The 23,588-nt window shown below is 42.0% G+C and overlaps 4 protein-coding genes and 1 pseudogene across 5 annotated transcripts in view; 2 read left to right on the plus strand and 3 right to left on the minus strand.

The window, feature by feature from the left end:
* Nucleotides 1–3,735, plus strand: part of LOC117473501 (leucine zipper putative tumor suppressor 2 homolog) — a 38,395-nt gene extending 34,660 nt beyond the window's left edge. For both annotated transcript variants that reach the window (XM_034119102.1, XM_034119103.1), the window contains 4 exons: nt 134–724; nt 959–1,081; nt 1,446–1,592; nt 2,139–3,735. In XM_034119102.1, the coding sequence (XP_033974993.1) occupies nt 134–724; nt 959–1,081; nt 1,446–1,592; nt 2,139–2,846 (1,569 nt within the window). In that variant the 3' untranslated portion in view covers nt 2,847–3,735. The remainder of the gene's footprint in view (nt 1–133; nt 725–958; nt 1,082–1,445; nt 1,593–2,138) is intronic.
* Nucleotides 3,736–4,589: 854 nt separating this feature from the next.
* LOC117473500 (PDZ domain-containing protein 7-like) lies at nt 4,590–13,756 on the minus strand. The gene is given in 19 exon segments (XM_034119101.1): nt 4,590–5,662; nt 5,921–6,021; nt 6,370–6,981; nt 7,468–7,539; nt 7,631–7,722; nt 7,968–8,059; nt 8,219–8,334; nt 8,414–8,554; nt 8,640–8,866; nt 9,310–9,493; nt 9,600–9,660; nt 10,497–10,644; nt 10,753–10,790; nt 10,792–10,930; nt 11,004–11,178; nt 11,668–11,805; nt 12,636–12,852; nt 12,984–13,085; nt 13,553–13,756. Coding segments are annotated over 17 exon segments (2,655 nt in total). The 5' UTR covers nt 12,799–12,852; nt 12,984–13,085; nt 13,553–13,756; the 3' UTR covers nt 4,590–5,506.
* Nucleotides 13,757–14,328: 572 nt separating this feature from the next.
* On the minus strand, nt 14,329–16,581 carry LOC117473505 (annotated as a pseudogene).
* An 84-nt stretch (nt 16,582–16,665) lies between these two features.
* scn4aa (sodium channel, voltage-gated, type IV, alpha, a) overlaps nt 16,666–23,588 on the plus strand; it is a 36,322-nt gene continuing 29,399 nt past the window's right edge. Inside the window, exon 1 of the mRNA XM_034119104.1 lies at nt 16,666–16,754. The gene's annotated coding sequence lies outside the window, so the exon portion shown is untranslated. The remainder of the gene's footprint in view (nt 16,755–23,588) is intronic.
* Nucleotides 17,430–23,229, minus strand: dydc2 (DPY30 domain containing 2). The gene is made up of 9 exons (XM_034119105.1): nt 23,219–23,229; nt 20,938–21,094; nt 19,776–19,898; nt 19,246–19,404; nt 18,805–19,038; nt 18,493–18,639; nt 18,070–18,210; nt 17,697–17,843; nt 17,430–17,586 (listed from the first exon to the last, which is right to left on the minus strand). The coding sequence occupies exons 2-9, from the start codon at nt 21,082–21,084 to the stop codon at nt 17,557–17,559; spliced, it is 1,128 nt and encodes a 375-aa protein (XP_033974996.1). The 5' UTR covers nt 21,085–21,094; nt 23,219–23,229; the 3' UTR covers nt 17,430–17,556.

Below are 23,588 nucleotides of genomic sequence, written 5' to 3' on the forward strand. Positions count from 1 at the left end.
CTTACAACATTGACAACAGTGACCAAACCAGAGATATTCTGAGTTTCCGTGTGTTAACTATTCATATTAAGCACTTGTTATTAGTCTTTCTTTCTTATCTCAGTATTTATCATATTTGATATTCCTCCTCCAGAACATGGAGAAAGCAGTGCTGCGGCCCACTGCCTTCAAACCTGTCATTCCCAAGAGCCGTACCTCCATGCAGTACCTCTCCCCTCGCCACTCTGCCAACACATCGGAGAGCCAGAACAACCTGAACCTGCTGAGCCCCTCACACACAGAGCTGTCTCCCTCCAGCTCGGAGAAAAGCAGCTCGCACAGCAGGACCCGTAACAGCGGCAGCAGCAGCCACTCCTGCCAGCTGACCGACTCTGGACGCAACTCCCTCTCCAGTCTCCCCCCTTACAGCGGGGGCTACAGCCAGGCGTCAGGAGAGGCCTCTGCAGGCCACCTGGAGCCCATGAAGAGCGCCCCGCCTGTCGGTGCACACGGACACTCCAACTCCGACAGCGGCCGCTCGTCCTCCAGTAAGAGCACGGGCTCCGGCTCCATAAGCTGCCGGGGCCAGCCTCTGTCTGACAGCGGGTCCAGCGGGCGCTCCCCCGGCCCGGTGGAGGGGTACGAGGGGGTGGTGAGGGACCTGGAGGACAAGCTGAGGGAGAGGGAGCTGGAGCTGCATCAACTCAGAGACAACCTGGATGAGAATGAAGCTGCAATCTGCCAGGTTGGTACACACTGTCCCTCTGTCCTGTTCCCTAGGGGTTTGCAGTGAAAACAAATGAAAAATCCATACTTATATATTTGTCAATGTTTAATTTTCACCATTTCACTACTATTTGAAACAGGGCGGTAATTAATACTTTGACGCTGTATATAATTGCGAACTCATCCGTCAATAGCAGGACCTTTTAGTTTCGTATCGAAAGTCCTAATGAATATGTTTTGTCTGTGGTTACAGGTTTATGAGGAGAAGCAGAGGCGCTTTGAGCTGGAGCTGGAGGAGCTGAGGCAGGGCTGTGCCACCAGGATGCAGGTCGCCTCGCAGAAGGCCCATCGTGCACAGCAGGTTCTGCAGCTGCAGGTCAGAACCTCTGGGCTGTGGCCAAATAGTCAAAAAAAGACCTGTGTCTTCTCCTAACATTTCCTTGACACTGACACAAAACATTAGAAAGGAAAATTCTTAAGGAAACGACAACAAGGAGAACACGACTGCACTAGGCTACGTAAATGACTAGGGTCTGCCATCTTTTTAAATGTTGCTGTCACAAGGAATTGTGGGACAGCTTCATCTCCTTTTCTTTGGTCCAGTGTACCTTGTGCTAAAGGAGATAAGAAAGGACACCTTTTCCAGTGTTTAGAGAACAGACAGGCTCTTATCATGGCTGCTTAGGTCCTACTAGGAATTGCTAGGGTCAACTTCTGATACTGGCTGTTTCTGACTGCAGGTTTATCAGCTGCAGCAGGAGAAGAAGAAGCTGCAGGAGGACTTTTCTCAGCTTCTGAAGGAGCGGGAGCAGCTGGAGGAGCGCTGCACCTCCTATGAGCACGATAAGATCCAGCTGGGGCCGCGACTGGAGGAGAGCAAGTGGGAGGTGAGCTGCACTACAGGAGTACTAAACTGACAGTTTATACAGTAGTGTAATGACCGCATACAAATGTTTGGGCTGGCATGTTGAAGTTTCTCAGTGCCATCCTTATTGATTTAACCATTACACATTCTTCTTTAAACTCAATATTACTCATATTGCCTTAAACACTGCTATTTTAAACCATCACTTTTACTGTAAAGCTTCACTGTGATATATTTACGGATATGTTTATTCTCCTAATTAAATGAACTGCAGTTGGACAGAATGATTATTAGTCGTTCATTTGTTCACTCAATACAGGAAGTAAAAATGTGTCTACTAGGACAGTTATTTCATGCTTTTAAAATGAAAAGTCAATTGAAATGCAATTTCATAGACAAAACAATGAATCCATTCCTAGACTAAATCATTGGCTGATTAAAGGATAAAGATACCGTCCGTTGCAAGCCTATTTATTTAAACCTTAATATTGATATGCATGAGCACCCCAAAATACCGAAAACGGAATACACATCCTAAACATGTCTCCCCCCCCTCCCCTCCCCTCAGGTGTGTCAGAAGTCGGGGGAAATCTCGCTGCTGAAGCAGCAGCTGAAGGAGGTGCAGGTGGAGTTGGCCCAGCGTGTGGGGGAGATCGTCTCCCTGCGGGGTCAGCTCAGAGAGGCTTGTGGAGAACTGACCAACACCCAGGTCCTGCTCCAGGAGGCCCACGGCACCACCCGCACACGAACCCTGGAGCTGGAGGTGTGCGAGAACGAACTTCAGCGGCGCAAGAGCGAAGCAGAGCTGCTCCGAGAGAAGGTGGGACGCCTTGAGGGAGAGATGGCTCACCTCAGAGATGCTCTGGCCAATCAGGGGCCAGGAAACAGACAGTGTCAGGTGTTCCACGAAGCAGAGGAACACATGCTCGCATACGAGAGTGATGAGGCGAAGGCCCAGCGGAAGAGCAGCAGCGAGGCCCTGCAGAGCATGAAGGTGCAGATGGACAGGATGAGGGCGGAGCTGGCCTACGAGCGGCAGCGGGCCGAGCAGCAGGCAGGGGGGTTTGAGGAGGAGCGCAGGGTATGGCAGGAGGAGAAGGACAAAGTTATCCGCTACCAGAAGCAGCTGCAGCAGAACTATGTGCAGATGTATCGCAGGAACAGAGAGCTGGAGCAGCACCTGCAGGAGCTCAGCCACGAACTGGAGAGCAGAGAGGAGGACGAGGGCAGCGGCAACGAGATCAACTTTGATGAGATCGCCGCCACGGAAATTTAACCTGTGTCTCTCCATCTTTGATTTGCACTACTGTCAGTTAACTATTTACCCCTACATGTCACAGATCTGGTTTCTATTGTGCCGTTTGTTGACATGACAAATAAGCAAGATATCGCATAACTCATTACCATCAATTCTGCCATATTCAAATTCTGCCTCATTGGTCTATTCTCCAAGGAGTCCCACTTAAAAGCCAATGACCTCTATTAGTCATTTGTAGGACACCTCAGTCCTCTGGCCCTTAAATAAAGCTATAGTCCATATCTTTAAGTATGAGGTACTAATAAAAAATCTAAATCAGGAAATCAAATGTTGGAAAAGGGATGGTAAGGTAAAGCAGCTAAGATATTCAAAGTGTACACTTAAAATGATATTGATTTACTTTTGGTGTCTTAAATTCATTTAGCTGCCGGCCCCTTCCCACAGCAGGACCAGGATTAGCCTCTGTGCTGGTTCTCCTGTCCGTTCCTCCAAACTGGGGACGTGTTTCTCCTCATCTATTGTAGGTGTACACTGACTGTGCAAGTACCTCATACAAACCTGCTTGAAACTATCCCAATGATAAGTACCAGGCATTTGTCAGAGAGGTTGTTGCGTGTGAATAACTTCACCAGACCTCCTCCTGAGTTGGTTATGACTCCACCTTCCAGGCTGGCTCTAACACCACCCTCCCACTCTGTGTCAGCTCTGATCAGTGTATTTAGCCCACGCTTGTTGTCGATGGACAGTTGAAGTGAGACGCCACACATTCAGAGTGAGAGCATCAGAGCGAGGTGCTGATGATGGTGAATCCACTCATCATGACCAACAAGTACCAGTAGATGTAGCAAGATGAAATTGTAGGGACCAAAAGCTTTAACTTTTCAGTCATATGGCACACATTTTGTTTTTTTTATAATATAAAGTCTAGTTTGAGGGACACAAAGCTTAGGCCTCCTCCAGTTGAACTCTTATATCCTGAACACTTTACCCTTGATGGTGAAATGATATGAACATCTGTACAGTCTAATGTCATTGAACACAGTAACATCTGGATTAAATACGACCTTAACACCTTCCATTCAGTACACGTCAGAAATCACAAATAAATCACTTTCCTGTAGTGTTTGAGAACCATAATATATGTACAGTAATTATATACTGCAATATTGATAAATATATATGTATGTCATGATATTGTAAAAGTTTAGGTAAATCAAATGTAACAGCAGGCGTTTGGCATGTGATGGCAGCAAAAGAGCAGGTATACTTTATCACAACTGCATTCCCATCACAAGGAATACAACATTACAAAAGGTTGTAAAAGCACAGGAGTTTATAGCATTGTAAAGGATAAATAGAAAAGAATACTTAACTCATAATCTCTAGAAGTATTAAACAATTGGGTGTTTTTGACATTACTAAAGGGAAATTGTGCACTAAATGAAAGGTGTTTTGGTGTTGAGAGACAACTTTGATACGTTTTTCCACCAAACGTTATGATGCGTTTCATGTGCGTTCCTGTAGGACCAAACCAAGATACTGTTTGTGTTCATTTCTGCTGATTGAAAACTCACCCTCTGTAGAGAACCCATAAAGTACATACCTGAGATGCTGTCCATCTCCATAATAAAACATAGCCACTGTGAATAGACCAAAGCAATGTCGCACATGATATCTTGCTCCTACAGATGTGTGTCCTGTATATTGATGCTGTGTGGATGGTCCTTCTGGTTCCTCTCTCTCATTTTATAATCCACAGTATTTGTATGAAGACATAAAACGTTTATTTTCATGCTGTACATTTCTTGAACAAACCTATGTTTTTAATTAAAAAAGACATCATTTAAAAGCTGTGTGGTACATGGAGATTTCTTCAACAACATGAGAGCCTTACAGAAGATGGAAATGACTCTTAATCATCTGAATACAAAACAGTATATCATTCCAATGTTATACATATCCTTTTACATCTGGATGATTTATTCTACAGTTCTCCTCTGGTTCACTTTTAGGCAATGTTTAAGGTTTGTAGTTTGGTGAGGCGTTCACTGTATTTCTCATGAAATGCTGCAGACAACAGAAATGTTTGTCACATGACTGCCCTCTGCAGGTCAGAAGTTACATTACAATGTAACGCTCTGTACTTTTATATTCTACGTTTTCAGGGCTTTTAAAGGCACTGGTTACAATTTGCATTCTGTTATCCTGCACATCTAATCAGATAAACACTTCTGCTCTGCAGTATTTTTCGATTGGATGTTAATACGACAATGTAAAAATAAATGTTATTAACAGGCATTGGCTCCTGGGATGTGATTAAAGTGAAATATTAAGGCATATTTAATGATTTCCAGCTTTAAGGACACAAATAATTGACCGTAAATCTTATTTTTGCTTGTTTGTTTGCCCTTCTTAAGTTCTATAGTACTAAGTAATCTTATGACAAAATTCCTTTTCATTTATTGTATCATTACCGTTTCAAATACCAGTAATCTGCTCTATGCTAAGTTTGTTATTCAGCTTAGAACAGTTACCAGTGTCCATGTAATCAATAACTTCTACAAACTTTAACATGAATGGCAAAATAACATACCTGACCTCTGTGAGCACATCTCTGTGTTCAGGCCGGAGTTCAAGTCTCTGCGTTTAGTCCCAGAAATACATTCATGATGAGAGTCTCAGTCTCCTTTCAAAATGTTTTTGGGGACTTTGACCACAAACACCATGGGGTCTTTGGCCTTGTTGCTGAAGGCTTTTCGGATGATGTCCACAGCGTGATGATGGGTCACGCCCTGCAGGGAGACTCTGTCCACAGACACCAACTCAAATCCAGCCTGGGGACAGCAGAGGGGGGGTGAGAGTCACAGTGAGGTGCAAGGTAGGAACCTCAACATCTGTTTTCATAAACAAATTAAAACTTGAAGGAACATCATTTATATTGTTTATCAAGATTGGATCATTTGATTATTTCAGGAAATATTGGTATTGGAAAGTTCTACAAAGATGTGACCTTCATAAAGTATGGTTTCCATTACACATTGGATGGTTTGATTGTATGAAGTATTGAAAGGGTGTTTAATTTAGCGTGTCACCTTGAGCACTTCACAGGTGGAGGCCGCTCCTCCGGGGAAGATCTTCTCGATCTTCACCACTGGCTGAACCTTGGACTCCATCCCACCAGATATACTGATGCCTGAAACACCAGAACAAGAGTGGAGGTCAGTGAAGTATTTAGATGTGTGTACTTACACTACATGGTGTTCCACCAATACAGGTTAACCATGTACCATGTGCAGTGAAGAGGCTGTGCAAAACATGTATACTACATTTGGCTGGATTTGTCCAGGTTCTTGAAATGTCTGCCTAAGAATTGATGCTCACCAAAAACAAATCCAATCACACTAGGGTTATTGTTTGTTGGGTGGAGACGGTCATCTCAGAGATATATAGAAATATCTAAAAACTTGGACTTAAAAGATTCTCCGTATTATGACCAATCGTACTATTTATAATATAAATGCAATCAGTGGAACACATTTACCCAGTGACTGTTTGGTCTTGGAGATGCTGACAGTTTTGAGCTCGTACTCCTGTTCAGACTCAGATCCGTTGAGTCCGTTCTCAGAGGAAGCCTGGTGTCCGTTCATCTGTTCCCCCCCCGCTCGCTGATCCGGACTCGATCTGAAAACCTGCGACAACAAGGGGCGACTCCTGCGCGCCGCACTCTGCAGCGTGAACACGCCTCCTTTACTCCTGTCTCCACTTTTCTCCTTTTTACCCGCGGAGTGTCCGTTTCTGAACGGGGACCTGCCTCTCTCTGAGGAGGTGTCTGAGGCAGAATGCAGCGAGACCTCGTCAAAGTGGACGGAGCGAATGGTGCCAATGTCTGTGCGGAGCGGGGGGCGGGGGTGTTCGTTGTGGGCCAGCAGCCAGTTGGGGAGCATGGCGCTGGAGGAGGGCGATCTGAGGTCTCTGGACTCTGAGTCGTATCCGTCCACTGGGATGTCCAGCAGCGGGGTGAAGGACATGGAGGTAGGGGGCCTCTCCCTGGCCCCCCGAGGCCCCTGCATACTGAGCTTCTCCAGCTCGTCCAGCAGGTGGCTCTCCTTCTCCACCTCCTCAGCATTGTGGAGCTCAAAGCCTCCCCTGAAATCTGAAAGGATACGCAGGTTATATACAAACCTTTTGTATGAGCAGAGTTACCTCAGGCTGTGGTTACACATTGGGATCTATGGAAGCCTTTATATAAAAATGAATGCAGGATAAAAATAAATACTCATGGCTAATCAGATGTATTAGACAGTAAGACATTATTCTGCTTGAAATACTTGATTTAAAATGTAAACACTATTGTTTCGTAGCATTTTCTTCATTTTGAATTGAGTATTTTTATTCTTGTCACACCTTACTTCAAGGTACGTTTTTTTTTCTTTGGCAGAAATAGCCTTCGATAGATATAATATCTCCCTCAGAACACTATCACTCTAATTCTAAGAAACAACTGCAGGAAAACCCTTTTATAGAAATAAAGTGAAATTAAATCAAATTCAAGCAAGGTTTTTCTGAATCATTAAAAAACCAGGTTATGACTAACATAAAAATAAAAGATGTATTTAGAGCTGAGATGAAGGGTACTGACCCGGGATAGGAGTGATGAGGCGCCGTTTTGGTACTCGACCAGATGTGGGAGAGCGAAGAAGAGGAGTTTTGACTACAATAAAGAAAGAAAACAATGTTACAAAAAGGAGCCTAAAAAGGACTGTTCAGATATGTGCCAAGTATTTCTCATGCATCTCACGCACTTGAACGATACTTGAGGATATCGTAGGCCTCGACTTCGATCGGGGTCACCAGGTTATTGAATGCATTCAGGTCAGGAGGAGGAAGCAGCATCCTGAGAAACAAGACCACAGGGTATATAATAATGTGTTGCGTGACAAAGGATGTTAAATTAAGTCATCTGTGTCTTATTGTGAAACATTTGGATGTAATAAGATTATCCTTATTCACTTTTCTGGCAGTGTTTGTAATACTACAGTTTCTCTATCTAGATTTACACAGAGTGGAGGGCAGACATCTTAATTTTTTTGTGAATAGAGTTTAATCCACAAGTATTTTCCTTTTCCTTGCTCTGCTTACCGGACTTCTCTGAGCAGCAGCAGCTTCTCCGGTCTGTCCAGCACGGCCAACAGGTGGCGTATCAAGTTCTCCACCGATCGATCCGCCACGTACTGAGGGTAACATTCAAAAAATAGTACCCAGTTTATAATTACTCAGAACCAATGTGAAATCTGTTTTTGTGATTAAAAACTGCAAACAAAGACTGTTACATGGCGAGTCCAAAGGTCAGCAAATGTAAAAAACGACATTGTCTCAGTTTATTTTCATACCCTTCGGCACGTCTTCATCACAGCGGCCACCTCCTCCTCCGTCAGCAGCCTGCGGGCCATGTCCTCCACCACTCCTAGCATCTCTGAATTTGGCATTACACTGACATGTCTGCCCCCTGAAAACAGCACAGAGAACAATCAGTCAAAAAGTCATTCGGTTTTGTTTCGAGAACAAGAGGTAAAAACTACTTTTACCAGCTTTGTGTGTGGACGGCGACTTGGAGCGCCCCCTGCGCCCCCCCCTGAAGAGCAAGTTGACAAAAGTCTTGGAGCGCTGCAGGACGCTCTTCTCTGGGTGCTTCTCTTTCTGCTTCTTCTCTTTCTTCTGCTTGATCTCTGTGGTTGGATAGCAACAGTCATTTATGAGGCCTTATTATTCCATCATTATTTCATCGTGTTACCAACTCTTCCTACTCCTCACCTGCCACAGTGACCTGACTCTGGGAGCGGCTGATTGGTCGGCTCGGTCGGCTGAGGGCCATCAGCACGGCTGTCTTCGGGGACTCTGTGGTCCCCCCGCCCTCCCCAGAACGGATCACTGTGTCTTTGAGCAGCGTGGTTCGTCCCAGGCTGCGCGTGGTTTCTGCAGCCGACCTCTGGGATGGAAGGTCCGTCTGCATGGCCGTCTCCGTTCGCCCGGACTCAAACCTGGACAAAAAAACTACCATGAAGTCTGGTGTAGTCTGTAAGTGAACACCTGTTGTAGGGCTGCACTATTTATCTAAACATGTTGTCCATTTAAAGGTTCTTTTGAGATTTTCAAATAAAGCACTAAATATATATTTTTATATTTTGTATACTGTATATGACACAAAGTAATACTACAATCCAATACAAACTAAAATAAATTGTATACAATAAATACAACAATAATAATCAGTGTGGGCCGCTCTATGAGGAAACCGTTTTTTAAAATCTTGTTTTGAAAGGCTCAACGCTAACTGGTATGGATTGAATATGTCTGCAGTGGAAAAGAGACTATTTAAAAAAAGTTTGTAAAGTAAAAAGATCTGTAAAAATAAAATGTTGTTTTGGTCTCGTATGTCTTATTGTCGTTGTGTTCTTATTTGGAAGAATCTAAGTGAAAATACCCTGTCCTCTGGTCCTCTGTAGAGATGCAGACATCCACCATGTCTGAACAGAAGGGCATGCTGGGAGGGAACATGACCTGCGACAGGCCGCTCAGAGAGCTCACCGGAGTCCCAGACGACAGAGAGGAGCCAGAGGAGTTGGATTCTGAACCCTGGGAGGAGGATTTCTGAGTCCCGTTGGACACTGAGGAAGAAAACGAAAGATCATCCAACTAAAACGCATCTCAAAGTATCAACGTGTTATGTGATCGTTGAAGATCTTTCGAGATAATGGAAAAACAGATACATACACTTATTGAGCCACCTGTATTCTGCCACCATCTCTTTATAAGCCGGGTATCTCCCTGCTTCCTGTGAAGATGGCCACAGATATGCAAATGAGATACAGTAGAGAGCTTGAAACTTTTATGGGATCGCTATATTTGATAAAGAGTAACTCTAGAAGCACACAGACAGCCTCATCAGCACACCTCGTCTTCGTCAAAGAAAAACATATTTCCCTTTGTGATTTTCTAGTAACGTTTGATTGCCAGTTTCTAGAGGCAGAGCGAGAGACCCCGGAGCAAAACTCACAGATAACACGGCTGTAAGCTTTGATCAGCACCTGATCCCAGCTGCCTGGTGAATAATGCACACGGCCTGGCTATTTCTCAGAGCGCGAAACCCAAGCTCCGACAAGTAAAGAGAGCGAGGAATATTACGACTGCATGCCAGCTGTCGGGCCCTGCCACACACACCGTCGACGCTACGCCTAATGAGTGGTAACGCGGCTCGTGGGGTTTGCATTTGTTAGAGAATTAAAGATGAAAAGGTAGGCAACAGGACAGGAAGGTAAATGTGTGTCGGGTCATCTAACCTGGGCTGTAAAGACTTCTGAACATTCATCTTTCTTTATAGCAGAAAAACAGATTCTGTTGACCACATAGATGTGCCCTATTTAAAATTAACTTTCATTGATGTAAGTACGTTTTTTATGTAGATTGGTGCTTGTTACAATAATCCAAACGTGTAATGTATAGTCTTGCATGAACAATATAATGATGTTGTTTAAAATAATTGAAGAAGGTCATCTTTAGGACTTTGAAGGCTCCATGGTTTGAGCATGCTATCTGCTAGGAATTCATAAAAGATATTTATTGCATGCCGCACTGGACATAAAGGGTTTAAAAGCTGTCCATCACTCTCACCTTGATGGTCAGCATGACATGTGTGTGGCTCTTCAGCACCTCTACAGCGTTACTGTGGCTGATGTCCTCAAAGCTTATTCCATTGGCAGCTAGGATCTGGTCCCCCATCTTTATCCCATTCTGCTCGGCCAGACCTCCAGGATCCAGCCTGAGGCCACCAGACAGAAGGAGAGATCATTTCATGACTAAATGTCTTCACAAAGTTATAAACATAAAAGGTTTATAGGACAATGTTTTCCATAGCGGATGTACCCACTTGGAGACGTAGATGCCCAGACCGAACTCCTTCCCCCCCCCGGATGTTGAAGCCCAGGCAGTAGTCGTCGGAGGTGGTGGAGAGGTGGACGATCCTTTGGAGGGCGCTTCCTGAGCTGGCGTCTGAAGGAGTGCATCCGCTCTCCTCCACCACCATACGCCTGTGTATCAAGTCCACCCTGGAAGAATGACAACAAGTCAGAATCTAATATGTTTGTGATGAACTGAGCAACAGTAACGGTGTGTCATTACCAGGTAGTCTTCTCCTTGGAGTAGCGGATGCCGGGGACTTTGCCAACGCGCCTCACCACCATCCTCAGCCTGTTGTTGCCCGTCAGGACTTTCACAGCGCTGCTCATGGTGATGCTCTCCAGGCTGATACCGTTCACCTCCACCAGTTTATCCCCGACGCACAGGCCTGCCTCCTCTATAAAACACACATACGGAAAGGAATTAGCATTTTAGCCCTTCCCGATTCCCTTGTCTTGAAATGTATGTTTTCTTTTTTATATCAATTTTTTGTTAGATCCCTGACGTACGGTCTCTGGTTAATACAAGCTTGCACAATTGTCACGTCTTCAAACATGTCGAATATACCCCATTGTGAATGTCAAAAGCTTCTATATGTCTGAAAAACGTCAGTTGCTAACAAGTGTCTGAATGAGACTACTTAATGTCATCACGCTGAACATTAGCCACCTTTAGCTTAGCATTAGTGACGGCACAGTGATGCAGTTCATTTATAACACAGCTTTTTACTACTGGCGATTTATTTACTCTTCAACTAGTATAAAAGTGGTGTTAATATGTGGAGATTATCCTGATAAGAAAAACCCCATCGGCTAACTTCCGGGTCAACCTACTACAAAACACCATCACTGCACCACTGTATTCCCCTGTAGCTCGCAGTGTGTACCTGCTGTACTGTTGTCCTCCACCTTACTGACAAAGATGCTGAGGCCATGTTCGGAGCCTCCTCGCACGCTGAAGCCCAGCTTGCCGTCCACACTCTTATCCACTGTGATCGTATGGAGGTCCTCACAGTCATCTCCACCTAAATAATAATATCACATGGATGCGGTGTTAGTGATGGTCACTAATCTTAGAAGAAATTCACCTTATTATAATTATTAATGTCATTCATGAAGGCCTGTATCCGACTACTTTCCTATTTGACTATTTGTAATATGGAGCAGTGGTTCTCTCTTACTACTACCCAATATCAACCATTATCTAATGCAAGTCAAGATTACTTCTGCTAGAAGGTTTATTGAGGACAAAATAGTCTTCTACATTCTTGAAACTTTCAAAAAAGTCCAGATTACTTTTATTTTAACCGTGTTTCTCCCCTAAAAACATGCTAATTTCAATCCAAATCAGGGCAGCAAAGAAGAAAAACACGTCATTATAGATTACAGGTGTCAATCAAGGAAACTAGTTAAGTCATTTTAGTATGGATTAATTAACAACTACATTTAATCATTGTATTCTGTGGTTTTTGAGTTAAATGCTCGATAAATGTTTTGGTGCATTATTAATTATTGACTCCATTATATTGATTAATTCAGGCCAAGTTAAGATATTGTTTCATTTTGTGTCTATGATGTAATGTTGCTTCTTCAATGATGACAGTGTGTAGCAATGTACAACCTTTTACATGTTCTTTTGAGACAAGAAGTTTGAGATCAGGTCAGTCTTATGCAGGTGTGAGATAAGTAAAGGTATCCAAATAAGTCTCAACTTTGCCACATTTAAATCCGGATCTTAATTTCAGAAAAGAAATGACCAACCGTTCTTTGTCAGACTTCTAAACCAGTGTTTATCCACAGTGGACAGCAGGATGTAATGTGCACTACACAAGCAGCCAGCTTAACTCCTCCTCACCATCCACAGGAGAGTTGATGAGGATGACCCGGCCCATGGGCGAGTTGGATCGGATTCCACGCCGGCGCTGCTCCTTCTTTCGTAAGAGGTTGCGGGTAGCCGTGTGTGACCCTTGGGTCCCGGGGGTCTTCTCCCTGCGGGACGGGTCTGACGAGTGAGCCATGGAGGCTGGCAGGGTCCCCTTTCACACAGGGGACTCAGCTCCGGGTGGAGGAGCCTACAGCAGCAGCATATAGCAGAAGGAAGGGGATCCTCAGGCAAATTGTCCGCTGTGTTTCCATCATTCACAGACTATGTCTTTCTCAGTAGTTTGCCAGTAGACTGAAATGGCCGGATAATCCAACTCACCGACACAGGTTGCTGTGTGACATGACAGCTGACTCGTTGGCTTCCTGGACTCACATTTTGGTCCAATCCTGCCCATGTTGCATCTCTCTCACCTGTCTGAGTCTCACAGAAAAAGACATGAAGTACAGCAATGCATCATTAACACATGTATCTAGTCATTGAAGCTCAAATTACATCAAGGCCATTGTAACAAAGGCCAACACATGTACTGTATGTGTCTCTGCAGGTGAGGTTAAACAGGATTGTATAGGTGTTTTTAGCTCAGACTTGACCCACTTAAGAGTCAAGATGTCACATGGTGTTGATACCATGGTTACTACATGTCACTAAACTGAACCCTTGCTGACAGTGTGTGTCCTCATGTCGTTTGCTTGGGGTTTCCCCCAGCAGGCTCGTGCTTCAGCACCCCGGAGAGCGAAGTTAAAGAAAACAGTCACAAAGGCGACATTTAAAACGTTTAATTATCGAAACTAAGATAAATTCGTTTCCTTGAGTCTTATTTTTTGCTACTCAACTTTAAAATGTCACACTTTGGGGAACAAATGTAAATAAAAAAATAAAATACATACCGAACATTTTACGTTTCGAGGCGAAAACAAAGACAGCAAGGCAGCTCTTCTTTTTCTTAAAAAACGGCCATACTAACATGGGCAGTACGTTGACGATGACAACAAACAGTTATCCGTGTATCCCTCACATTCATTCTGTAAATAACTAAACTAAAGTCAGCTTGCTAGCCTACCTGTGTCCATGTTGTGCAAAATGACCTAACGCACCTGGCTGGGGCATTTCTCTGAGTGGTAATAAGCTCCGCCCCATGGCCATGGCGATTGGCTGCAGTTGATTAATTAAGAGTATTTGATTGGATGACTTGTATGTCAATCAACGGACAGCGTGTCAGGAGTAGGAGGCAGAAAATTAGTATTTCTACTAAAGAAAGAGGCTGATGTAAGGTGTACCTTGTTGTTAAATAGTGATCACGATATATTGCTAATCATATCTTATCTATATTACTTGAAAATGTAATGTTTGGATTAAAAAAAAGGCAGGGATTTTGTTCGCAGTTCTAGATTATTAATGGTGCTTAATATTTCGATTAAGCAGAAATCTAAGTTCAATTAAGAAGCAGAATGCACAAAAATAAAGCTGTTAAAAGTCCTTACATTTAATGACTTTTTAAGGCAGCCTCGATGATGGAAACCAGACTGATTATACATGTTGGCTCTGAAAACACTCCCACTCTCTCTCTCTCTCTCTGCCATGGGACCTCTGATGACTCTTGTCAGGGAGTCAAACATCTGAACACATTTTTTCAAATAGCGAGTAAGAATAAAAACAAACAATGGACCACAAAGCCACGTTTTATTGGTCAAAGGGTTTCTTGGTTCCCAAGATAACACAACAGTACCACAGTGTAAAACAGGAAACTGAGTGTTGACATCAGGTCTGCTCCCTCTTGAGTTTAAAGACAGACCATCATTAACACACTCGGAGCCTCTTACTTCACAGTCATACCACAACATTTATCATGGTTTTCCACGAGACCAGTGCACCAACAAACTTTGCAAATATCCTTTTTTTGTCACACACTAACCACTACATATGCATTCATATTTGTATTCTTATAGCTTGGAGTCATTTTGGTTTTATACTTTGTGATATATATTTGTTCTTATCCTGCATGGGTAATACAGATCATTATTTGCTCTCGAAAGGCTGAAGTTCTTGTGCTATTCTTCTGACAGCTCGGATGACATCTTCAGCATTGACTTTATCTCCAAATTCAATCTCTCTGTGCTCCAGAAGTATTCCCTGTGGGAGAAATGGGACAAAAAACATCATTATACAGTTCCAAGTGTGCTTTTTTGACATGTCTTTTCCCATATAAAGCAAAAGTGTGTTCTGTGGTGTATTCAAACACAACTTGACTGAAGGAGGTTTTACCTGCTGTCCTTGTCCAATGACAAAGACCCCACCCAGGACAAAGCCTTCTCCCAAAATGTTTCCCATGAAGCCCCTCTTAAAAGCCTGCAGGCCATTCATCCACACCCCAACACGCAGGAATGCCAGCAGACCCATCTTCCGCTCACGGGGTCCATAAAAACGTCTCTGCAAATGAAGCAGACAAACCAGAAGACTATATTCATTCATTTAGACCTAAACTGATTCTTCACAGATTCTGAATGACTCTTATTAACTGACCACACAAAGTACCAATTCATAACAGAAAAATAATTCCACCTTTTCATCCAAGAAGACCTCCCCGTTGAAGAACGGTTGGAAGTTCTGGACCTCGGTGCCGACGTCCTCCTTCACCACAGCGTACAGAGGGACCCCGAGCTCATCCAGCTGAGGCTTCAGAGAGGACAGCTCTGCAGCCTCCTGCAGCCGGGGAGGATTCAAACAGTCATGTGAACAAAAACTCACTGTGTACTACAAATACAAAGAAGCCACACACATCAACTGGTAAATATAGGCCTATACAAATTCAAGGTTTTGGTTACTGTTGTCAATTTGCATGTATTTCCTACGTAGTTTATTTGAAGGTGCATACATTATGATAAACTAGGGCTTTGGTAGAATGATGGCAACAGCTACAGGTGTTAAGATTCAATATATTGCGATCTTGTTGGCAAGGCAACAAATTGCAAGCAAAATGTCAATTTAAGAAAACTGTCTTAGTTTCCAAATTAAGACTATAGAAAGTTCCCAGAGATACGACGATAATACTTTAATGGTTAGATCAAGTCTGAAATTTGACTTGCATTCCAAATACATCAAGATTGATTTTGGGTACATTTCTATAAAATTATGTAGAAGACACAAATAATACTTCAATTGATTGTAGTCTATGATCTAAATATGTTACTCAATATCAAGACCATACACCAGCTTCAATACAGAATGGCAGACAGTGTGGGATAAAATGACTTGGCAAATACAAAAAAATACTAAAATCCCTTTCATAAAGCCAATAACTGTCATAAAGACATTTGGAGAGAATACACTAAAAACACTGGCATGACATTACCTCTCTGCACAAAAATCACCCAGGTCTCCTCACTGCCATGATGACAGCTCCCGACCCCTCCCACAGAGACCTAGCTTTCAGGACTCTGGTTTCTGTGAGGAAACAAGGCAAAGGGTAAAAGAGTTGAGCAACAGGAGTTAACAATAGCTCATTTCAACACCCTTTTGACAATTAATGAAATAACAACTCTGGCATTCTTTGGTGGAGAAAAACCACTCGCCTCCTTTTAGGGTTTTCAGTTCGGTCTCCTCCAAATGTTTGAGGGTGGCTTTCAGCGGAGTTGTCAGAAACATGTCAGTGAAATAATTCATAAATCCGGATATGAGGCTACCAATGGCAGCCAAGGCCGGGGCTATGATTCCTAACGCCATTGCTCTTCTCTGTCCGTTTACTTCAATGCATCCTGGCTTTGACAAGTTCTCTGTAGCTGCCTCGCTTAAAAAGCGCATTTAAATTCCAGCTAAAGTTGATCCTTCCAAACCCCGCCCCCTTTTTGGACCCAGATACTGATGAAAACACGTGATTAACTGCAGCTGTGTCTGATAAGCGGCGCCGTCATCGAGTCTGCAGCAGATACCGAAAAATAAATACTAAACAGTCGTTTTTATACTTCCCAGCATGTGTCCCTCCTCCTTCAGGTTTTGACCTGAAGGAGGAGGGACACAGTGACCTTTGGGTCACTGAAGGAAAACTGCACCGTCATTCGGGGAAAATGTTACACATGGCAGAAGTGGTGGAAAGTAAGTATATTTACTCAAAAGCTGCACTTAAGTCAACACATTGAAGTTTAGTATTTCCAGTTTATGTCACTTTACTCCACTACCCTTTGGAGGCAAATATTGTACTCCACTTCATCTATAAATCCAGCTTGAGTTTCTTTGTAGTTGCCCTTCAGATTCAATTTGTAAATCCAAAATATAAATTACCTAACACATTATTATACTAGTTATAGATTACGCTACCCAGCAGTGTATGCAGTAGTTCAATGAGCTCCACCTCTGTCAGAACAGTGATGCGATGCTCACAATAATATATAAATATTATATATATATGAATAGTGTAATATATTTTATTTTGTAATGGGCCAATATGCATACTACTAATACCTTTTCTATATTAAGTATGTTCTGATGTTAATATAACTGTTGTGAGTAATATTTTAATTCAAGAATTGTATTTCACAGTTGGATTTTTTAGTTAAGTAATATATATTCTACCTCATCATTGCATGGTAGCAAGATATTACAAGCTTGTACAATTAGAACAAATATTCATGTATTCCATTACATCCAGCTGAATTGTATTTATAGATTGACTTTATTCATCTGGCAGGAAGTCACAGTCACCATCAGCACTAATATTCACCTCTTGCCTGCTCAGTTGTTGTTTAATCATAGAAGAAAGCTTACTATTTCAAGCAAATAGATATTAGAATAAACAAAAAAGTATATATAGTGGGGATAAATGTTTATTTCTACAGAAGTGTTATATTTTCACATTAAACCAAAACTATTTAAACCGGATTGTAAAACACTGCCTTGCTCACGTATGATCTGCATCTTGTTCTTCTTCCTGAAAAGAAACACAATGTTTTGTTACAACTTTTTACACCACTGAAACAAAACAAAATGGCAACTTTCTGTCGTGTATGTTCCCAAGCTTCACTTGCTGTCCATTTTTACCTTTTCCTGGACGTCCTCTGTGTCAGGAGGAGAGTCTTCCGGCTCCTCTTTTGGTTTCTCACTCAGCTCTGTCCCCTCTTTTGTTATGTCACCGTCAGCTGGAGCCGAGCTATCAGTGGTCTCACTTGTGAGTTGTCCGTCTGCCTCCTGAGATCAGGTGGTCAGTAGAGCTCTGGTTAAGCATTAAACGAGTGTGTCTTTGCATTTCTATCTCTTGATTATATGGCAGTCTGGCTTTCTGGTGCTACTAAGTCATTTTGTCTCTCAAACTCAAACACTGCTGTCTCCCTCGGCATGTGTTTCCCCTATCTGGTGTGTTTGCAAAGATTAAGACAGAGATTGGAAAAAGAGTTATTCTGCAAAAATGTGTTACCTTTTCGTGTTCCTGAAGAGGCGGAGAACCAGATTTCTGTGTCTCCTGTTCGGTTTCTTCAGTAGAAATGGTCTCTTCTTGTTTGAGCCCTTCAGTCTGCGGTGCTGACTCCAACTTACCAGTTTCATCTTCATCAGCCTGCTGGTGAAATTGTGTGATGTAGAACAATTAGTAGATGTGTAGACCTGCCTTTTTTATGACCCTGACTCATGCCTTTTCTTGACCTGAACATCTTCTCTCCTCGGCTCATTTCTGACATCATCTGGCCTGGAATGTTTGAATCTTCATCTGACATTGCCTCATATCTTCTTCTTAACCTTGCTCATCTGTCCTTATCTTTCCTCGCTCTGTATCCTGCATCTCTTGCATCCTCAGTCTGAAAACATGGCAACCTACATGTTTCTCATGCACATTCTTCATCACCTTCTCTGTGTCCCGGGGAGAACGAGGGCTTTGTTTGTCTTGTAGCTCGTCTGGTTTGTCAGTTTCTAAGTCATCAGGGTCTCGACTGGGAGTCGAGCGTAAAGCTTCAGTCCGCTCGGATTCAGTCGTGTCAGCTCCATCAACCACCTGCAGAGACAATTTCAGACAGAATAACATGTCATTTAAGCGTCACAGTGAAACAAAGGCAGATGTTTTGCCATCTGCTCTCAAATTGTTTAAAAAATAACTCATACTAGCTACTTTTTCACATCATGGTACTGAAATGGAAAATATTTAATTCGGTCATATCACCTTCTCCTCATCTCCTTTCACTTCCATTTGATCCGTGTTTATGGTTTCCTCTTCTACTTGATTGACACTTGGCCCCTCCTCTTGTTTCTCTTCTTCTTGATCGCTCCTCGGCTCCACTTCGCTTTTTTCAACAGTGATATCTGTAGACTCCTCTTTGACCTCCGAAAGGGACGAACTACTGGCCTCCAAAGGTTTCCTCTCAGGGGACTGTGGACTGGTTTCATTATCTGTAACCTTCACCCAGCATATACACAATTTGGAATCATTTGGTGGTTTTTGCACACCACACGAGGATTATCATGCATTTTGTAGAATAATAAACATCACTGAAAACACCTCAGAAAAGTAAATTAATCAAAAGCCAAAATCAAAACAAAGAAGTGATTGCAAAAGATCAGAGAGGTACCACCACCAAAAAAAACTATTTTCTCTTTATATCACCTCCGATTCAATCACATTTTCCTGAGCATCGCTTTGGTGTTCGTCTGTGTCCCCCTGCACTTCTGGAACAGGGGTGTTTGGTTTCTCTTCTGCCACAGGCTTGTTGTCCTCAGCAGCTCCGGTTGTGGCTGTTCTGGGTGAATCCTCCTTCTCAGAGATCTGTTGATGTTGTGATTTGCTCTTGAAGGATTATGCTCAAAATGGCATGTCAAGTAAAACATGCACTCCAATTGGATTGTAAATGGAGTACATTAAAGTGATGCCTTTCCTCTCTTGTACCTTTGCCTGAGGTTTCTCAAAACTCTCGGTCTTAACAAAAATGTCCTTCTCAAAACAGGGAAAGTGCTCACCTTCCAAAGGCTTGTCACACAAAACTATTTCTGAAAATGACAAAGTAACTTCACTTCTTCCAACGGAACAAGAAACATAAATTAAAAGGAGTTTTATAGATGATCAAAGGTAAATACAGTGATAATAATGTGTTGTATTCAGAGTCTAGGTCAAACCAGGGCTTTATTCACTCAACATACTTTTTTAGACTCCTCGTCAGCCTCTCTGATTTTTCTCTCCTCCTCCCTCAGCCTCTCCTGGTGCAGCGCTTCTTCTCTTGCTTTTGCTCGCTCCTGCTCCAGGACCACCAAATTGGCCTTTTTCTGCAAATAACAATAAAGTCTGTACACTAGTACACTACGATACATTGTTTGCACTTTTGATACATGCATGTTATAGTGCCCTTTTAAGATTTGTAAAGGGTTTGACCTTGTGACCTTTCATTTCCAGCTGTATCTCCACACATGCAGGACTCTGTTAGCACTTTCTGAATCTAAGCTAAAGGTAAAAGGTGACTTGGTGTTTGTTGTCAAAGCACCTATAGGCTTTATAGCACTCAGCTTAAGGAGCTTAAGGAGCTTAGACTGTCTAAGTCGGTGTTATCCTTTCCTGCTCAGTAGAAGTATGAGCTTATGGAACAAGAAGTATCTTTAAAAGTAAAAGTAGCAATGCTATATCAAAAGTCCATTACATTAAAGGGTCTTTCATACAAACTTGGCTTAAGTGTAGGTATGTGTATTATTAACTAAACAAGCTTGAGGGACTGCATTACATTTTGTGATCTCGCAGAGGTGGAGTGCAATTTAACCCCTTTATTTAGAAAACGTAGTCTACTGTGTAAGGGCATTGAACATTATTTATTTGAAACATGTTTTATGATTTAATGTTTGTATTTATCTTCTCTGGGGATTTTATTCCAATATTTGTTTTTGCAATTTTTAACAGTTTGATGTGATTTGCCCACATTACAGTACTGATATGTTGGGGTTATGGTAAAAGTATAACTTATCAGAAAATAAAACTACTCAATGAGGCAAATCAGACAGTTAAAATAATACAAAATAAATTAGAATAAAATACACAACAATAATAGAAGATGGATACAAGCATGCTTTCTGTTTCCACCTTTATATTGTTCTTTTTTATTGTTAAATTTGTATTTAATTTAAAAATATTTTGATACCTGTTGCTTCATTTTGCAGATCTTCATTTTATTTTAGAATAACACAGACATGATCATGTAATTGGACAATACAACAATATACCATAAACCTCCACCCTAGAATATTCTATCACACTGTGTGTACACCTTATGTTGTGTAATGTCTCCCTCTAGCGGCAGGTAACGGAACAGCAGCTCACCTCAGCCTCATACTCTGCATTAGAGTTGAACTTGTAGAGCCAGTGGGCCAGATACTGGACGGGGTTAGGCGGCCGCTGCTCGGCCACTTCAGCGAGTCCCTCCGCCAGACACCTCCCCAGGTGTCTCTTTATGTACTCAGAGTCCATGTTAGTATGCCTGAAACACAACGTAAAGTGAGGCGACACAGACCTACATCGTCAGTTAGCGTCAGATAACAGGGACACAACTAGAACATTAAAGTATTACTTCCTCTCTTAGACGTAATATTCCGCAGTAGAATTAGTAATTGTATGTTAATGTGTTTTTGTATCGTAGGCATGTTGTGGCAACTAATTTCACTAATTTAGCAGCGAAACTAATAACCACATCGCCAAAACAAACCTTTTTCACGGAGCGTCCGGATGTAGCTGTTGTGTCTCCATGGTAACGGTGTCACACCAGTAATGCTCCCCTCAATCCTTTTAAATGAGTTCTTACTACCGTTAATAGTACGACTAGTAGCCTACCACTATTGCTACTGCTAATATTACAACTTTTACAATTATTTCCAAGCTTTGTTTTATAAGAAATATTGTGCAAATTACTATTGTGGAAAAAGTCTCCCTTACTGAAGACCAACTCAAGTTTTTCGTAGTCACAGAGCCAAAACATCAAGATAAATGGGGGTCATATTACAAAAAGTCGACATCCCTTATAGACAAGACAGTTAAACAACTTAATCTCAATTTCACCCAATTGATAGACATAAAAAATACATTTAATTACTTAAATGGTATTGAGATAAAAGTAGTTCCAATCAAAGTGAAGATAGACATTTAAAACATCTATACAATAATCTTTATTTAATATAAAGCAGACCTGAAGACATTATTGTGTGGAGCTAGGGTCAAATCTAAATTGTAAATCTTTTTTTTTTCCAAAGTTTTCATGGAGAGACAAAACAGTTAAGGGTTTGAAAGGACTAGTAACTTGATTTTATTTAATTTTCATAATTTGTTATCCATAATGTCACTTATGTAAGGTTAAATGTTGTGTCCTATTTTTCAAAGTAATTATATCTTCTAAATAATGTGGCCAATTTGTGGTATGAACACTGTAAAGATAACATACACTTTATATACATATTAAGATCTGCACTCAAATCCAACAAATCATTGATACATTGACAAAGCCACGGCCAGATTTCTTCAATATTTAATGTGATTTTACAGTTCTCTCACAGTTCCACACGAGAGAGGGTGGGAACATTTGCAGCAGTCTCAATTTCCATTAATCAGATAACACCCAGTTAACATATGTAATCACAGACATCATTTTCCTTGTATAATCATACTGCACACCTTTCAGACAAATATAGCCTACGTGTTGACAGGAAGATTCACTGTGGGCAGTCTTGTCCCTCTCACGGCACAGGATATTTGATCAAATTGAATATGAAATCTGCGTATTTTTCTTTTTGACAGCTTAACCCAAACATAGTTGTTTCTCTCATTTGCATGGTCCTTGAACAGTTTTTGTGGCACACTAATTTGCCCTGAATATGGAACAGAACTTTTTATCTCTTTTTAAATATGATTGTATTCTAACAAGCAGAGATCAAGAGCTATAGGTTTCAGGTCTATATGTTTGCATTAAAGGAATTTGGTACTTATAAAGTCATTATCCTGGCCTTATCCTGGTTAGAAAGAATTACAAACACATCCACTTTCAATCATGTTTGATGCCCTGACAGAAAGTTGTGATTTTCATCCCCATAATTATCATTCCTTAATTTATATTTTCATTTTATTCTGGTGTCTGGGACTGGGATGTAAAGCTTATTTGTGTTTATTAAGTTGTCATCCATAAACTCGCATCCTTCAACTTTTTTCTGACAAAATTATAAATACAAATAAAACACTAAATGCATTAATCCTCAGATATCAAACCAGCTAAACCAGATCACGATTTCTGGTGATTTATTTTTGTTGCACATTCACAAAAGACTATGTGTTTTCAATTGCACACATTGCAAAATACGACAAAAATGAAGTAAAACACAGACATCTAAATACTTGACTTATCAGTATGCATGTGCTCGAAGCTTTACACGTTTGTAATAGCAAGTCTAATGGCTATAATAGTTTATGGTGACCTGAAGTTGAAGCACTGCGCAAACACTAGGCTCTATATTTGCGTAAAAGTAGTAAAAGCACCTGTCCGGCCGAAATGCGTGCCAGCTGTGTGGGAACTGGGAAGCGGCGGTGCTTCCGAAGTGTCAAAGGTCTGAACTGATCCTACCTGCAGCGACTGCTCCGGTTTCACTGCAGGACACCACTGCGTCAGCAACAGCTGTCCTGCAGCAGCACACTGGCTGCCAGAAGGGAGAATTACGTCCCCAGTGGAAGGCTTCACGGAAGACGTGATTTTTTTCCCCTTCTAAATTGCTTGGATTCTGTGGAAATATTTGCTTTACAGTGCAAGGTAACCTGTTTCATGGCGTCTCTGTTGTCTTTTGTGAGCGTAAAGATGACTCCTGAAGCTCAGGAAATAAAAGTTTCCTGTCAGCCTGCAGTGTGCAAGGTTTTGCTTTGACTTGATGATTTAGGCCTACGTGTTTTTGCTACTTTATGTCTTCACGTTGTGAGTTTTCCTCTTGCTCCCCTCTGTG

This window comes from Trematomus bernacchii, unplaced genomic scaffold, assembly GCF_902827165.1.
Source record: "Trematomus bernacchii unplaced genomic scaffold, fTreBer1.1, whole genome shotgun sequence".
Lineage (NCBI taxonomy): Eukaryota > Metazoa > Chordata > Actinopteri > Perciformes > Nototheniidae > Trematomus > Trematomus bernacchii.

Coding starts and splice junctions, on each gene's coding strand:
- dydc2 (XM_034119105.1), bottom strand. CDS start 21,084: ATGGACTCTGAGTACATAAAGAGACACCTGGGGAGGTGTCTGGCGGAG. Junction 19,405..19,775: donor CTGACGAGGAGTCTAAAAAA/GTATGTTGAGTG, acceptor CAACATCAACAG/ATCTCTGAGAAGGAGGATTC. Junction 18,211..18,492: donor CTCCCCGGGACACAGAGAAG/GTGATGAAGAAT, acceptor CAATTTCACCAG/CAGGCTGATGAAGATGAAAC.